This window comes from Ylistrum balloti, unplaced genomic scaffold, assembly GCF_031769215.1.
Source record: "Ylistrum balloti isolate Yb309-2 unplaced genomic scaffold, AGI_CSIRO_Ybal_v1 Utg371680, whole genome shotgun sequence".
In the NCBI taxonomy this organism is placed as follows: Eukaryota; Metazoa; Mollusca; class Bivalvia; order Pectinida; family Pectinidae; genus Ylistrum; species Ylistrum balloti.
This window is the reverse complement of record NW_026782849.1, coordinates 531,965-548,089: the sequence shown is the minus strand read 5'-3', so window position 1 is coordinate 548,089 and position 16,125 is coordinate 531,965. Positions and strand designations below refer to the sequence as shown.

Genomic DNA, 16,125 nt, shown 5'->3' with positions numbered 1-16,125 from the left:
AATGATCATGTTTCAGAGAAGGCAGCATCATTGCTACACTCGTGATCACTATTATCGGGTGATAATATTATACCGGTCAGTAACAAGTATGTCGAGGCGATAACGACGCACATTGGAGTAAATGGGACACTTGGGTCCTTCACAGTCATTGAAGGGTCCATATTCGTTATTGCAGCTTCATATTTGACACAAGGAGTAACGACTCATGTTTCAAATAATACAACCACTCTCGAGAGCAAACAACAACCACAACCACTCCAGATCCAACCACAACCACGACTACAACCACTCCAGATCCAACCACAACCACTCCGGATCCAACAACAACTACAACCACTCCAGATCCAACAACAACTACAACCACTCCAGATCCAACCACAACAACAACCACTCCAGATCCAACCACAACCACAACCACTCCGGAGCCAACCACAAGTACTGCGGAGCAGACCACCTCCACAAGCGTAACAACAACCACGAGACCTATCCCTGCTAGTAAGTATTCTTGTTACTTCTCTTAGACTGTATTCACACGTATAGGCCACATATGATAGTAGTATGTTATTTACAATTTTGGTTGTTTGACCGGTAAGAGTTTTTCTTTTGAATATAAAATTAAAACATGCAAGGTATTTTCATGTTTAGTTGCCTTTCAAATTCATGCCAAATTCAATTCCCTTCTCATAATCATAGATACCAACTAGATTAAATGTCGCCGTCAAAACATAATAATATACCTTATAGAAGAAGCCTCACATCAATAGCGGAGATAATTACGATTTCTCTTCGACATTGAAAAATAACAATATTGCTTGCTCTGTTATATCCTTTCTTCCATAGTTCCGCTCGCTCTCGTTCGGAATTATTGATCCGGAATTTTGATTACTATCTTGTAACGTGTCAGTATCAATTCTATGCTTTTATTATCCAGCTGCACTTGTTTTTTCTGCTTAAAAAGAATGATTAAAAATATTTGTAAAACTGATATATTTGTTTCATATTTTACCTGAATTATACTTCCGATAATGTTTCTCCATTATTGTTTCAATTATTTTGAATGCAACATTCCAGTCAGGTGAAGGTTATCTCCTCTGACGACAACATTGGAGTTGTAGCTGTTGGCTATTCTAATGGAACAATACAGAAAGACAACAACTCGTAAGTTGCATAGCAAAGTAACATTAAGTCTTCTTTTTCCCAACACCACGAAGCATTGTTTTGTCAGGAGTAATATCAACTTCACAATTATATTTGTTGGGCCTACAAACAAAAGGTGCTTCCTTGATGATATTTGGCGATATTATTGGCTCATTTTGTGAAAAGTGAAACCATAGCTTCATAAAATTATATAGCAATTGTTTCAATTATTTCATCGAGTCATTTATGAATAAATACTGCTACTAAGTTGCAGACGCAGCGGAGAATATCCACATTGTTGGTGAACGAGGGTGTCCAATTAATCCTCAAATCACGAATGGTGACGTCACCGAATCCTGCTACCTCCACACAACACAGAAGTACAGTCTCAGCGCCAGTAAGACTGATAATGGCACAGAGATGAGGTGTGAGGCAGCGAATTCCTTCCCTGGTTCAAAGACGATCTCTAGCGCACAAATGATCTTGGTGAAAGTTGCCGGTAACTATATCCCTTTTTACAAATATTGTAACAAAATATATGTACGATAGAAATATTGGGCGAAGTTTGCTATCACACATGTGCGAGCACCATGTGCAGTTCTAGATGTGTAATTGTATCGTTGTAAATAAATCTTTAGAAATGACGTATGAATAAGTGTTGGATAGGGTAAATTTATTTTCTTAATATATATGAAAACAGCTAAGTTTGTGTATATTTCCTGATTAACCTATATTGTTTTAAGTCAGACAAGGTTAGCTCTATCAGTTACAGACAAAAATGCAACACATGACCGATCTTAATGTAAAGATACGATGTATATACTTTACATATGTAAACATTAGAAAGACGTCCCTTTTTAAATCGGTAATGAATCGTCTAAAATCATATATTGTTGGAGAGAAAATACTAATGGCATACCTTTTGTATTTCGGTTTTTCATTTCGTAAAGACAATAATATATGCTCAACTAAGTTCAAGGTATTGTGTGTCTTACATCAGAAACCTTGTCGGTACAGTCCTGTCATGTCCATATCATAATAGATTTTGTTACAAATATCACACAACTAGCCACTCTTTGAAATGTCAAATCTATTCACTCGAGACACAGGGTTCGGTAGTTTTTCAATAGTGAAAAAGTAGAGATGACTTTGTTAATCAATGATCAAAACTAGAATGGTTGCTGTATAGTGATAACTTCACAAGTTTTCCGATTGAGTTTTGATACGTGGCATTAAAAATGGCTGATCCTATCGAATATTTGTACGCCGTATCATATACTGTGTGCCGTCATTGAACTAGACTTATTTGAGCACGATTTGTATACATATTTCCAGAACTAGTAATTGAAACATCGCTTACACCAGCACATGAGGATCTCAAAATTGAATGTAATATTCAAAACACTCCGAACACCTGGGATAAGGTGAAGCTTATCTCCTCTGACGACAGCATTGGAGTTGTAGCTGTTGGCTATTCTAATGGAACAACACAGAAAGACAACAACTCGTACCAACTGACCCTTGAACCCGGCGATAGCAACGTAACACTAAGTCTTCTTTTCCCCAACACCACGAAGCATTGTTTTGTCAGGAGTAACTACACGTGTCAACTTCATAGCAATGGAAATATATTTGTGGAGTCCATGGAGTACATTTCCATCCCAGGTATGTTGATCCTGAGATGTTGTTTTGAAGTGTTCATGCCAAAAATGAACAGCTTCCTTTCTGATCTAAGCGCATTTATCAAAATATCCATATGGGCATATCATTGATCAATACAAATAGTTCATGTTGTGAAAAGTGAAACCATAGTTTCATAAAATTATATAGCAATTGTTTCAATTATTTCATCGAGTCATTAATGAATAAATACTGAAACTAAGTTGCAGACGCAGCGGAGAATATCCACATTGTTGGGCCTACAACGGTGAACGAGGGTGATAGTTATGTGGTGAACTGTAGCGGGGATCTGGCTCCATCAGATAGTACACTGGACCTGTATACCAGAACCGTAAACGCCACGTTATTTACAAAGTCTCCGATTAATCCTCAAATCACGAATGGTAACGTCACCGAATCCTGCTACCTCCACACAACAAAGAGGTACAGTCTCAGCGCCAGTAAGACTGATAATGGCACAGAGATGAGGTGTGAGGCAGCGAATTCCTCCCCTGGTTCAAAGACGATCTCTAGCGCACAAATGATCTTGGTGAAAGTTGCCGGTAACTATATCCCTTTTTACAAATATTGTAACAAAATATATGTACGATAGAAATATTGGGCGAAGTTTGCTATCACACATGTGCGAGCACCATGTGCAGTTCTAGATGTGTAATTGTATCGTTGTAAATAAATCTTTAGAAATGACGTATGAATAAGTGTTGGATAGGGTAAATTTATTTTCTTAATATATATGAAAACAGCTAAGTTTGTGTATATTTCCTGATTAACCTATATTGTTTTAAGTCAGACAAGGTTAGCTCTATCAGTTACAGACAAAAATGCAACACATGACCGATCTTAATGTAAAGATACGATGTATATACTTTACATATGTAAACATTAGAAAGACGTCCCTTTTTAAATCGGTAATGAATCGTCTAAAATCATATATTGTTGGAGAGAAAATACTAATGGCATACCTTTTGTATTTCGGTTTTTCATTTCGTAAAGACAATAATATATGCTCAACTAAGTTCAAGGTATTGTGTGTCTTACATCAGAAACCTTGTCGGTACAGTCCTGTCATGTCCATATCATAATAGATTTTGTTACAAATATCACACAACTAGCCACTCTTTGAAATGTCAAATCTATTCACTCGAGACACAGGGTTCGGTAGTTTTTCAATAGTGAAAAAGTAGAGATGACTTTGTTAATCAATGATCAAAACTAGAATGGTTGCTGTATAGTGATAACTTCACAAGTTTTCCGATTGAGTTTTGATACGTGGCATTAAAAATGGCTGATCCTATCGAATATTTGTACGCCGTATCATATACTGTGTGCCGTCATTGAACTAGACTTATTTGAGCACGATTTGTATACATATTTCCAGAACTAGTAATTGAAACATCGCTTACACCAGCACATGAGGATCTCAAAATTGAATGTAATATTCAAAACACTCCGAACACCTGGGATAAGGTGAAGCTTATCTCCTCTGACGACAGCATTGGAGTTGTAGCTGTTGGCTATTCTAATGGAACAACACAGAAAGACAACAACTCGTACCAACTGACCCTTGAACCCGGCGATAGCAACGTAACACTAAGTCTTCTTTTCCCCAACACCACGAAGCATTGTTTTGTCAGGAGTAACTACACGTGTCAACTTCATAGCAATGGAAATATATTTGTGGAGTCCATGGAGTACATTTCCATCCCAGGTATGTTGATCCTGAGATGTTGTTTTGAAGTGTTCATGCCAAAAATGAACAGCTTCCTTTCTGATCTAAGCGCATTTATCAAAATATCCATATGGGCATATCATTGATCAATACAAATAGTTCATGTTGTGAAAAGTGAAACCATAGTTTCATAAAATTATATAGCAATTGTTTCAATTATTTCATCGAGTCATTAATGAATAAATACTGAAACTAAGTTGCAGACGCAGCGGAGAATATCCACATTGTTGGGCCTACAACGGTGAACGAGGGTGATAGTTATGTGGTGAACTGTAGCGGGGATCTGGCTCCATCAGATAGTACACTGGACCTGTATACCAGAACCGTAAACGCCACGTTATTTACAAAGTCTCCGATTAATCCTCAAATCACGAATGGTAACGTCACCGAATCCTGCTACCTCCACACAACAAAGAGGTACAGTCTCAGCGCCAGTAAGACTGATAATGGCACAGAGATGAGGTGTGAGGCAGCGAATTCCTCCCCTGGTTCAAAGACGATCTCTAGCGCACAAATGATCTTGGTGAAAGTTGCCGGTAACTATATCCCTTTTTACAAATATTGTAACAAAATATATGTACGATAGAAATATTGGGCGAAGTTTGCTATCACACATGTGCGAGCACCATGTGCAGTTCTAGATGTGTAATTGTATCGTTGTAAATAAATCTTTAGAAATGACGTATGAATAAGTGTTGGATAGGGTAAATTTATTTTCTTAATATATATGAAAACAGCTAAGTTTGTGTATATTTCCTGATTAACCTATATTGTTTTAAGTCAGACAAGGTTAGCTCTATCAGTTACAGACAAAAATGCAACACATGACCGATCTTAATGTAAAGATACGATGTATATACTTTACATATGTAAACATTAGAAAGACGTCCCTTTTTAAATCGGTAATGAATCGTCTAAAATCATATATTGTTGGAGAGAAAATACTAATGGCATACCTTTTGTATTTCGGTTTTTCATTTCGTAAAGACAATAATATATGCTCAACTAAGTTCAAGGTATTGTGTGTCTTACATCAGAAACCTTGTCGGTACAGTCCTGTCATGTCCATATCATAATAGATTTTGTTACAAATATCACACAACTAGCCACTCTTTGAAATGTCAAATCTATTCACTCGAGACACAGGGTTCGGTAGTTTTTCAATAGTGAAAAAGTAGAGATGACTTTGTTAATCAATGATCAAAACTAGAATGGTTGCTGTATAGTGATAACTTCACAAGTTTTCCGATTGAGTTTTGATACGTGGCATTAAAAATGGCTGATCCTATCGAATATTTGTACGCCGTATCATATACTGTGTGCCGTCATTAGAAGAACTCTACGAGGCCTGATCGAATAAAAGTATACTGGTCTTATTCTTCTTATGCTTATCACTGAATCCTAGTTTCCTCATGAACTAGACTTATTTGAGCACGATTTGTATACATATTTCCAGAACTAGTAATTGAAACATCGCTTACACCAGCACATGAGGATCTCAAAATTGAATGTAATATTCAAAACACTCCGAACACCTGGGATAAGGTGAAGCTTATCTCCTCTGACGACAGCATTGGAGTTGTAGCTGTTGGCTATTCTAATGGAACAACACAGAAAGACAACAACTCGTACCAACTGACCCTTGAACCCGGCGATAGCAACGTAACACTAAGTCTTCTTTTCCCCAACACCACGAAGCATTGTTTTGTCAGGAGTAACTACACGTGTCAACTTCATAGCAATGGAAATATATTTGTGGAGTCCATGGAGTACATTTCCATCCCAGGTATGTTGATCCTGAGATGTTGTTTTGAAGTGTTCATGCCAAAAATGAACAGCTTCCTTTCTGATATAAGCGCATTTATCAAAATATCCATATGGGCATATCATTGATCAATATAAATATTTCATGTTGTGAAAAGTGAAACCATAGTTTCATAAAATTATATAGCAATTGTTTCAATTATTTCATCGAGTCATTAACGAATAAATACTGCTACTAAGTTGCAGACGCAGCGGAGAATATCCACATTGTTGGGCCTACAACGGTGAACGAGGGTGATAGTTATGTGGTGAACTGTAGCGGGGATCTGGCTCCATCAGATAGTACACTGGACCTGTATACCAGAACCGTAAACGCCACGTTATTTACAAAGTCTCCGATTAATCCTCAAATCACGAATGGTAACGTCACCGAATCCTGCTACCTCCACACAACAAAGAGGTACAGTCTCAGCGCCAGTAAGACTGACAATGGCACAGAGATGAGGTGTGAGGCAGCGAATTCCTTACCTGGTTCACAGACGATCTCTAGCGCACAAATGATCTTGGTGAAAGTTGCCGGTAACTATATCCCTTTTTACATTTATTGTAAGAAAATGTATGTACGATAGAAAAACTGGGCGACGTTTGCTATTACACATTTGTGAGCACCATTTGCAGTTCTAGATGTGTAATGTATCATTGTAAATAGCTGTTTAGAAAGGATTTAGGAGTAAGTATTGGATAGGATCAACTTATTGTCTTAATATATAGATGAAAAGAGCGAGGTTTGTGTATATTTCCTGATTAACCTATATTGATTTAAGTCAGAAACGGTTAGATCTATCAGTAACATACAAAACTCAACACATGACAGATCATAATGTAAAGATACAATGTATATACTTTACATATGTAAACATTAGAAAGACGTCCCTTTTTAAATCGGTAATGAATCGACTAAAATCTTATATTGTTGGAAAGGAAATATTAATTGTATATCTTTTGTATTTCAATTTTTCATTTCGTAAAGACAATTATATATGCTCAACTAAGTTCAAGGTGTTGTTTATCTTACACCAGCGACCTTGTCGGTACAGTCCTGTCATGTAGGTATCAAAATAGTTTTTTTTATATCTGGAGAACACAACTCGCCACTCTTTGAATGTCAAATATATTCACTCGAGACACAGGGTTCGGTAGTTTTTCAATAGTGAAAAAAGTAGAGATGACTTTGTTAATCAATGATCAAAACTAGAATGGTTGCTGTATAGTGATAACTTCGTAAGTTTTCCGATTGAGCTTTGATACGTAGCATTAAGAATTGCTGATCTGATCCTATTGTATATTAGTAGGCTAGATTCTGTATCGTGTGTATGTGCCGACGATGTGTGCACGATGTGCGCACTAAGTTTATGGAGCGTTGTATGATCCAACAACTGTATTACACAGAACATTTCATTATCTCGAACAAGCATACCAATTCCAATTCATACATAAATGAACGAAAATACTTCGACTACTCATAAGGGTTAGAAGCTCTCTACGAGGCCTGATCGAATAAAAGTATACTCTACCTCAACACCTGGTCTTATTCTTCTTATGCTTATCACTGAATCCTAGTTTCCTCAAAGTTCAGTTAGACGAAGATTCTGCTGATATGTCTGTATTTTCTTTATAGTTTCTAAATGTTTTTGGATTGATCTACAAATTGTTGTATTGTATCATATTTTGTGTGCCGTCATTAAACTAGACTTATTTGAGCACGATTTGTATACATATTTCCAGAACTAGTAATTGAAACATCGCTTACTCCAACACATGAGGATCTCAAAATTGAATGTAATATTCAAAACGCTCCGAACACCTGGGATAAGGTTAGGTTTATCTCCTCTGACGACAGCATTGGAGTTGTAGCTGTCGGCTATTCTAATGGAACAACACAGAAAGACAACAACTCGTACCAACTGACCCTTGAACCCGGCGATAGCAACGTAAAATTGAGTCTTCTTTTTCCGAACACCACGAAGCATTGTTTTGTTAGGAGTAACTACACGTGTCAACTTCATAGCAATGGAAATATATTTGTGGAGTCCATGGAATACATTTCCATCCCAGGTATGTTGATCCTAAGGTGTTGTTTGAAGATTCCATGCAAAACGTAACAGCTTCCTTGATGATATTTGGCATTTATCTATGTATCTATCTGAACATAATGATAATCAATATAAAAATTTCATGTTGTGAAATGTGAAATAGCTTCAAAAATTATATAGCAATTGTTTCAATTATTCCATGGAGTCATTAACGAATAAATACTGCTACTAAGTTGCAGACGCAGCGGAGAATATCCACATTGTTGGGCCTACAACGGTGAACGAGGGTGATAGTTATGTGGTGAACTGTAGCGGGGATCTGGCTCCATCAGATAGTACACTGGACCTGTATACCAGAACCGTAAACGCCACGTTATTTACAAAGTCTCCAATTAGTCCTCAAATCACGAATGGTGACGTCACCGAATCCTGCTACCTCCACACAACACAGAAGTACAGTCTCAGCGCCAGTAAGACTGACAATGGCACAGAGATGAGGTGTGAGGCAGCGAATTCCTTCCCTGGTTCACAGACGATCTCTAGCGCACAAATGATCTTGGTGAAAGTTGCCGGTAACTATATCCCTTTTTACATTTATTGTAAGAAAATGTATGTACGATAGAAATACTGGGCGACGTTTGCTATTACATATCTGTAAGCATTATATGCAGTTCTTGACGTGTGATTGTATTGTTGTAAATAGATAATTAGTAAGGATTTAGGATTAAATTTTATGACACAAAGATGAGGTGTGAGGCAGGAAGTTCCACACTTGGTTCAGTGTCTGTTACTTTTGCACTGATGATTCTAGTGAGTGTTGGTAAATATTTGTCCATGTATATATCTTTATTGCATGTCCATACAGCTACAATTCAATATATATGTTATCTTTGGATCAGATTAATTGTCGATGGTTGGTTCATGTGAAATTACGTTCTTATATTGTTATTCAGATATACTGTTTCACAAAAAAAAAACTTGATTCAAAGCAATTGAATGAAGAATAATTGATAAAAATATCGAGACAAGGCTGGCTGACGCCAACCATAGATATGGTTTATTGATTACATTGCTGACAGATTACCCGGCTTCTAAACTCGTTACGCTTGATTTTCCTCTTTCTTAACAAGCAAGAAGGAGTTACATATCACCTAAAACGAAAGCGTATATGGTTTGCTTTTGCTGTTGAAGGGTAATTGCCCAACAGAAATTAATTCCAGAATTCTCCGCTTATTACGGCGTGTAGGCATAGGTGTTACTGTAGATAATTGTTGATGAAGTAGGTATAGCAAAATCGTAAACTTATTTGAAAAGAGAATAGGGATGTTCTGAAAACATATTCTAGTTATCATCAACATACTAATATGTTCAAATTGATTTTCCCCAGAAATTCAGGTCGAAAGCTCTCTCACGTCTCCCAATGAGGATCTATTAATCGAATGTAACATCCAATACGTGCCAAATGGCTGGAATGAAATCAAATTGGTGTCCGCTGACATCAACATTGGCATTATAGCTGTCGGTTATTCTAACAGAACAACAAAGAAAGACAGCAACTCATACCAACTGACTCTCGAATTTGGCGAAAATAATGTGTCCATTAGTCTTCTATTCCCCAACACAACGCATCATTGTTTTGCCAGAAATAACTACACTTGTGTACTCCATAACAATGGAAATGTATTTGTCGAGAAAACCGAATACGTGTCCATCCCAGGTAAGTTATATTCTATGAAGTGTTAATTACTCAGAATAACAAAACGTTTCTTTTAAACCCGATGCACTATTTTAATGACGCATTTTTTTTCTTTTAAATAATATGTTGCAAATGATTTCTGTTGTGAAATCGACTTGATGTCATTAGAAAAAAAATCATGAGTTGAGGCACTATAAATTTATCGATAATATTTCAGAAGATTTAGTATTGCAAAATGCATTGAAATATTCCGGATTTCTAGTTGTAGATCTAGCCGAAAACGTTGCTATTGTCGGGAATACTACCTGGAATGAAAGAGATACACATGTAGTGAACTGCACAGGGGATTTGACTCCACCGTCTAGTACACTGGATCTGTACATTAGAGCCTCAAACACTATATCATTTAAAAAGTCTGAAGCGACACCTATTGTGACGATAACTGGAAAAACAGATGCCTGCTACCTTCAAACAACAAAGAGTTACACTTTTCTTGCTGATAGGACACTTAATGGTACAGAATTAAGGTGTGAAGGAATAAACAGCACAATCAGAAACAACACAATGTCAGAATCACGGTTAATCATAATACAAGTCGCAGGTAAGTGCCTATTGACCTACGCGTTTTCCCTCACTCCCTCCCTCCTTTTCTTTCCCGTTTGTCGAATTTCTCTTAAATTTGCAACACCACTTAAATGTTTTTGACTGTTATGTGTTCCATGTTGCCATTTTCGTTGTGGAAAACAGGCCGATTCACTTTCCGAAAAAACTGTGTAAAAGCAATGTGATTCAATAATTATTGTTTGTATCATTTTTTTTCTAATTGCTCTGTTAACATTTGGACAATGTTCTGGTGTTACATTTGTATTCCAGAGATGGAAATGAACGATTCACTGACAAAACCTGGAGAGGAGATCACCATTACCTGTAACGTCCGGTATGCTCCGTCGGGTTGGGACAACTTCAGTATCGTATCCATTGATAATAATGATGTACACGTTATAGCTTATTCAAACGGAACTGTCGTAAAGGGCAATACCTCGTACACAGCTGGAATACAACATAACAACGAGGATATGACACTAAAAGTGCAGTTTCCTAACACCACCACACATTGTACCGCTAGGGGGAGCTATTTATGTACACTGACAGACGACGGTGTGATCATCATCAATGGTACATCAAATGTTATAATTACAGGTAAGGTGATATAGAAAAACTAACAGAATTAATTAATAACAGAACATTAATAGGTGTGTAGTATGCTATTGAAACGTATTTTGTTTATAAGAGGATAATTAGAACATCGTAAAAAAATTTCACATTAAGATCAAATTCTATTTAATTTGTGTAGTAATATTATTTACCATCCTTGAACCCATTTTAATCAAATAATTGATTATTGGTAATTACTGCGATAATACTACACATTAGAAAGGCACATTTTTGCAAATTTATTAACGCGGGTATATGCACCTTTAGAACCAGTATCTTTGTTATAGATCTTGCTACTAACCTAGTATTGGACGGAAATAATACAGTTCAGGAAGGTGAAAGATACGCCATGACATGTTCTGGTAGACTGGCGTCGAAAGGCGGTGAGCTTTACCTCCATGTTCGATCTGGAATTGATTCAGACTTTGTCAGAGCTACACAAGTTCCCTCAATAACTATTAATAACGATGATGACACGTGCTACCAATCCATAAAGAAGACCTACGACTTCTTCGCCGAGACTGCCCAGAATGGAACAGAATTCAAGTGCGTTGCCACCAATGATAAACTATCTTCCTATCAAAGCAGCAGCTCCATCGATATGATTGTAGACTTTGCAGGTATTCTTTCCTTGTAAATATCTATATTTGTCTTGCACAAATGATTGTACAGAAAAGACACTAGCGAAAAAGAGAAAGAATCCTCCAATGGAAAATAGTAAATTGAACTGCATTATGCAATGCATTTGTCTTTCTGGAAAATACAGATTACAGTGACATGCTATAAACGCACTACTAATCTAAGGAAGAATGTCAATATGGCGTTTATCATTTAAAGTCAGCTCAATTCCTGTTTACAGATATACAAATTTAAGATTTTGATATAAACTGAAAAACATTTAAACTATCACAATTATGAAAATGTTGTACATAGTGACGTAGCAGATGTCACTTGTGTTATAAATAATGGCCTACCAGAAGTTACTTATGCTAAAATAGTGACCATGGGAGTTATCATTTATGTTGTAAAGATATCATTTTTGTTGTAAATTGTGGTATAACAGATATATCTGACATTGTAAATAATGGCCTACCAGATGTCATTATAGTCGTAAATGGAGATCTTACCACGTATCAGTTATGTTGTCAAAACATAGCCTATCAAATGTCACTGTAATTGTAAATTCACGTCTGATATCAGATCGTTGTATAAAATTTGACTAGCAACAGGTAGTGCCAGAGGAGAATAATTTATTTGGTTTTAAATAATTTACTAGCGTCCTTATACGTTCATATTGATAACTGATATTTGATCTTGATAAAGCATCTATTTGATTACACTAGCCTTTCTACTTAAAATATTATGATACATGAACAGAAACTCTTCATGCTAGCTTTAATTAGATTTCAGTACAGATTTTCATTTGCAAAATACCTCTTGGACCCCTGCGTACAACGACACAAATAGCCCTGAATTCATAAGCCTCGCTGGCCAGATAGAAAATGAGGTAAGTGAATCTTAAAGAAAAGATGAACAATGCCAACAGAAAATCATGTGTTCAGCACAAGACCTTCGATATGCAGAATATAGTTAGTGTATATTCTGTCTTTAATTAGACACGTCGGATTTCGTTTGGATAATATGACAAACATGGTTATTTGTATATTTGTAGACTAACTACGTGTACGGAAAAAGCGACTTGCGAGAAAACTTCCAGAAGGCTAAAGTTACACAAATTAAGTGAGTATGCTTAACTACAAAACAATATTCAATGAAAATTGAACCAATTAGTATACCTCATATAACTGTTTCTATGGCACTGATCAGGAAATAAAAATGTTTATGTCTTTTTTATGATTTAATTTTAAAAAACAACAACTTTCGGATAACAGTTTTTTTTTCATCAGACAGGGAAGCGTCATCGCCACCATAGTATTGTATATAGATATAAAGATTACGATCACTACCAGTGATAACAACGTTGTATCAACTACACTGACAGCCGCGGATATCGTGAAAGCTTTCGTAGACACACTTGCACTGGTCGCTGACGATCTTCCCAACAGTTCTATCGGCCAGGTAGATACCAGCAGTATTACCGGAGAAGTGATTATTACTGGTACGTTTCATTAATCAAACGTTATAAAATAGAAAGCTGTTTCCTGGTTATATTTCTGGAAATTGACAAAAACACTATAACAAAACGTTGTCTAGAGGTCGCCATTAAAATGTTTGCAGACCAGCACATCGGATACATTTTTTTTCAATGGGATAATGTTATTGTGTGCTCAAAATTCACCAATTTCTTAACGTGCTTGTTATTCATCAATAACTGCCAAGAAATTTTAATCTTAATATCTCTTTCTTTTTAGATCCTACTGAGAATTACGGTAAGTGATTTCATGGAGTTGTCATGAATCAGGTTTTTCTGTTGTTTGCACGGATTTATCGTTTCTTTAGTAAAGCATATTTACAACTAAACAAACAGAGTTATATAATGGTAACAGCCATAGAATCGAAACAGAAATACTTGTGTTATTGTATCTGTTATTGTGTTGAACCAGTGTACATAATAGATAAAAATAGATTTCTAAAGAATATCTGAAAAGGGGTTAAAATATGGTATCCAGTATATCAAGCATTTTACAACAATACACAAATTAATACTAAACGTTAACCCTCTTTTCGTGAATGCATGTTGATTTGAAACGACATATGTGGCGGACATGCAAGAATCTCCAACATGAAATCAATAGTCGGTACAACAACTAAACACAAAGGAAATGAAAAGAAACAAACGTCAATTGAAGTGATCACCTTAGGTTTTTGTCCACCGATCTTCAATCAGGCTTATCATTTGATCGAATTCCATATAACATCCATGACTGAACGATTATTTAGTCTATACTACCACATTGTTATCTTGTCACAAAAAGGATACACTGTATATATTTTCCGAATGAGAACCTAGTGGTTTGAACTATGTAAGGTGCGACAAATTAGAATCAGCATTCTAACGTCGACAAAGTTTGTATTTCATGTCATATATGTACAATTATTTTCACACATGTATGCTACAATTGTCCGATTTTTTTTCCCGTTTGAATATATTGTCATTTAATGTTAATATCAATAAATTCTTTTGCTTCAATATTGTCAGTAAACTTTGATAATCGTAAGACAGTTTTCGGAGTGATGTCGAATTCTTGATATTTAAATGGCGATAGGCTACATACAGGTCGATGCTCGGCATATTACCTCACTCTGTTTGACTTTTTGTTAATGTACATACATAGTGAACTCATCATATAAGGAGATCGAGTAAACCATAACATTTCTCTTTTTTAACCATTTCTTGTAATAGATAACTCAGGGGAGACAAAAATTCAACTAACATTATATTGTAGAAATAAAAAAAAAAAAAAATACACGGAAGTGAGTAATCTGTTTTACTTGTGTTTTTAAATAAGTAAAGGACGGTCTGATAAGTTAATGGTGTGTATTCTGCATTGGAGAATTCGAACTTCTTTAAACAATAATAGTCAAAGTACTAGAGGTTAATACATATTCGATTGCTATACATTGCGCTTTTACCATGCCATGTTTGTAAGAATATTAAAACATGTTAGTCTGAGTGATTATGAACCTTTATGAAAACTTGTCGTATATAGGTAGAATTTATGACATTACATGCATAGAGATATAGAGACGGTCTCGTTGTTGCAGGGACAAAAATGCAAAGAAAAAGAATAAAGAAGGTGTTTTGGGGTTTATTTTCGTCTCGATACACCAGATGTCTCGAAATAAATGGTCTCGTTATATATAGAATTTACTCTATTCGTTTGAATACTTATTATGCATTTTTTTTCTCTTGAAGTAACCTTACTCACTTGCTATCGACATACAGCGTACAGTATAATATGACTCCATTCACAATTTCAGACTGCAACTCGAAGACTGATGTCGTATTTCTACTGGACGCATCTGGAAGTATCGGTAGTTTTAACTTTGGAACAATGAAATATTTCATACAAAACTTTACAGCAAATGTTAGGTTGGGTCCAAATGACATTCAGATCGGTGTAACAAAATTTTCCTCCTCTCCAAGTAATGAATTTTGGCTCAATGAACACTATGGAGTATTAACTCTGAATCCCGCGATAGAAGATATAAACTACACTGGAGGGGGAACAAGAATAGCCGCTGGTTTGGAATATGTTTTGAATAATTCACTTAAAGTTGCCAATGGAGCAAGACAGGACTCGGAGAAAGTAGTTATTCTTATGACTGATGGAAAGTCGTCTGATGATCCAGCAGCAGTAGCCACCACAATGAGGAATGCTGGCGTCCTTGTAGCATGTGTCGGAATAGGGAATGGAATTGATATGAACCAGTTAAACGATATCGCTTACAACTCTTCATATATCTTTTTCGCGTCCAATTTTAATGTGCTTACACAAATCAAAGATACTGTGAAAAGTTCATCATGTGAATTTGATAACAACACAAAGAAATAGGACTCGGAGAAAGTAGTTAGAAAGTGGTATTAAACGTCAGATAAATAAAACATTTTTGATGTCTAAAAAGTATCTGATAACATCAGGATATCACTCTGAATGGACATATGAACGAATTTTATTGTTATGGGTAAGAAAGATTCAAGAATAGTTTTTTTTAATCTGAGTTGTATATAACACCAACTATCGGCCCGCAGCGGCTAAGTCTGTGTTTCGATTTGTCTTTTGTCCATAGTTTACTTGGTTTCACTGATTTTGAATTTCAATTAAGCTTTTGTTGACTCACTGGTTTGC

At 36.0% G+C, this 16,125-nt stretch overlaps 2 protein-coding genes across 2 annotated transcripts; both read left to right on the top strand.

Annotated features, from left to right (window-relative positions):
* The first annotated feature begins 1,614 nt into the window (after positions 1 to 1,614).
* LOC132563325 (uncharacterized) lies at positions 1,615 to 9,025 on the top strand. Its single transcript, XM_060228084.1, has 9 exons — positions 1,615 to 1,636; positions 2,473 to 2,802; positions 3,021 to 3,359; positions 4,196 to 4,525; positions 4,744 to 5,082; positions 6,003 to 6,332; positions 6,557 to 6,889; positions 8,096 to 8,425; positions 8,643 to 9,025. Exons 1-9 carry the CDS (start codon positions 1,615 to 1,617, stop codon positions 9,023 to 9,025), a joined length of 2,736 nt encoding a protein of 911 aa, XP_060084067.1.
* A 122-nt stretch (positions 9,026 to 9,147) lies between these two features.
* Positions 9,148 to 15,831, top strand: LOC132563324 (uncharacterized). The gene is made up of 9 exons (XM_060228082.1): positions 9,148 to 9,223; positions 9,791 to 10,120; positions 10,973 to 11,299; positions 11,602 to 11,934; positions 12,718 to 12,821; positions 12,987 to 13,054; positions 13,285 to 13,433; positions 13,687 to 13,704; positions 15,257 to 15,831. Exons 1-9 carry the CDS (start codon positions 9,148 to 9,150, stop codon positions 15,829 to 15,831), a joined length of 1,980 nt encoding a protein of 659 aa, XP_060084065.1.
* Positions 15,832 to 16,125: the final 294 nt, after the last annotated feature.

Excerpts from the sequence above, each read along its gene's own strand:
- LOC132563324 (XM_060228082.1), top strand. The coding sequence starts at position 9,148 with ATGAGGTGTGAGGCAGGAAGTTCCACACTTGGTTCAGTGTCTGTTACT. Across the intron at positions 9,224-9,790 it reads GATGATTCTAGTGAGTGTTG|AAATTCAGGTCGAAAGCTCT; the intron begins GTAAATATTTGT and ends GATTTTCCCCAG. Across the intron at positions 11,300-11,601 it reads ATCAAATGTTATAATTACAG|ATCTTGCTACTAACCTAGTA; the intron begins GTAAGGTGATAT and ends TCTTTGTTATAG.
- LOC132563325 (XM_060228084.1), top strand. The coding sequence starts at position 1,615 with ATGATCTTGGTGAAAGTTGCCG. Across the intron at positions 6,333-6,556 it reads GGAGTACATTTCCATCCCAG|ACGCAGCGGAGAATATCCAC; the intron begins GTATGTTGATCC and ends ACTAAGTTGCAG. Across the intron at positions 8,426-8,642 it reads GGAATACATTTCCATCCCAG|ACGCAGCGGAGAATATCCAC; the intron begins GTATGTTGATCC and ends ACTAAGTTGCAG.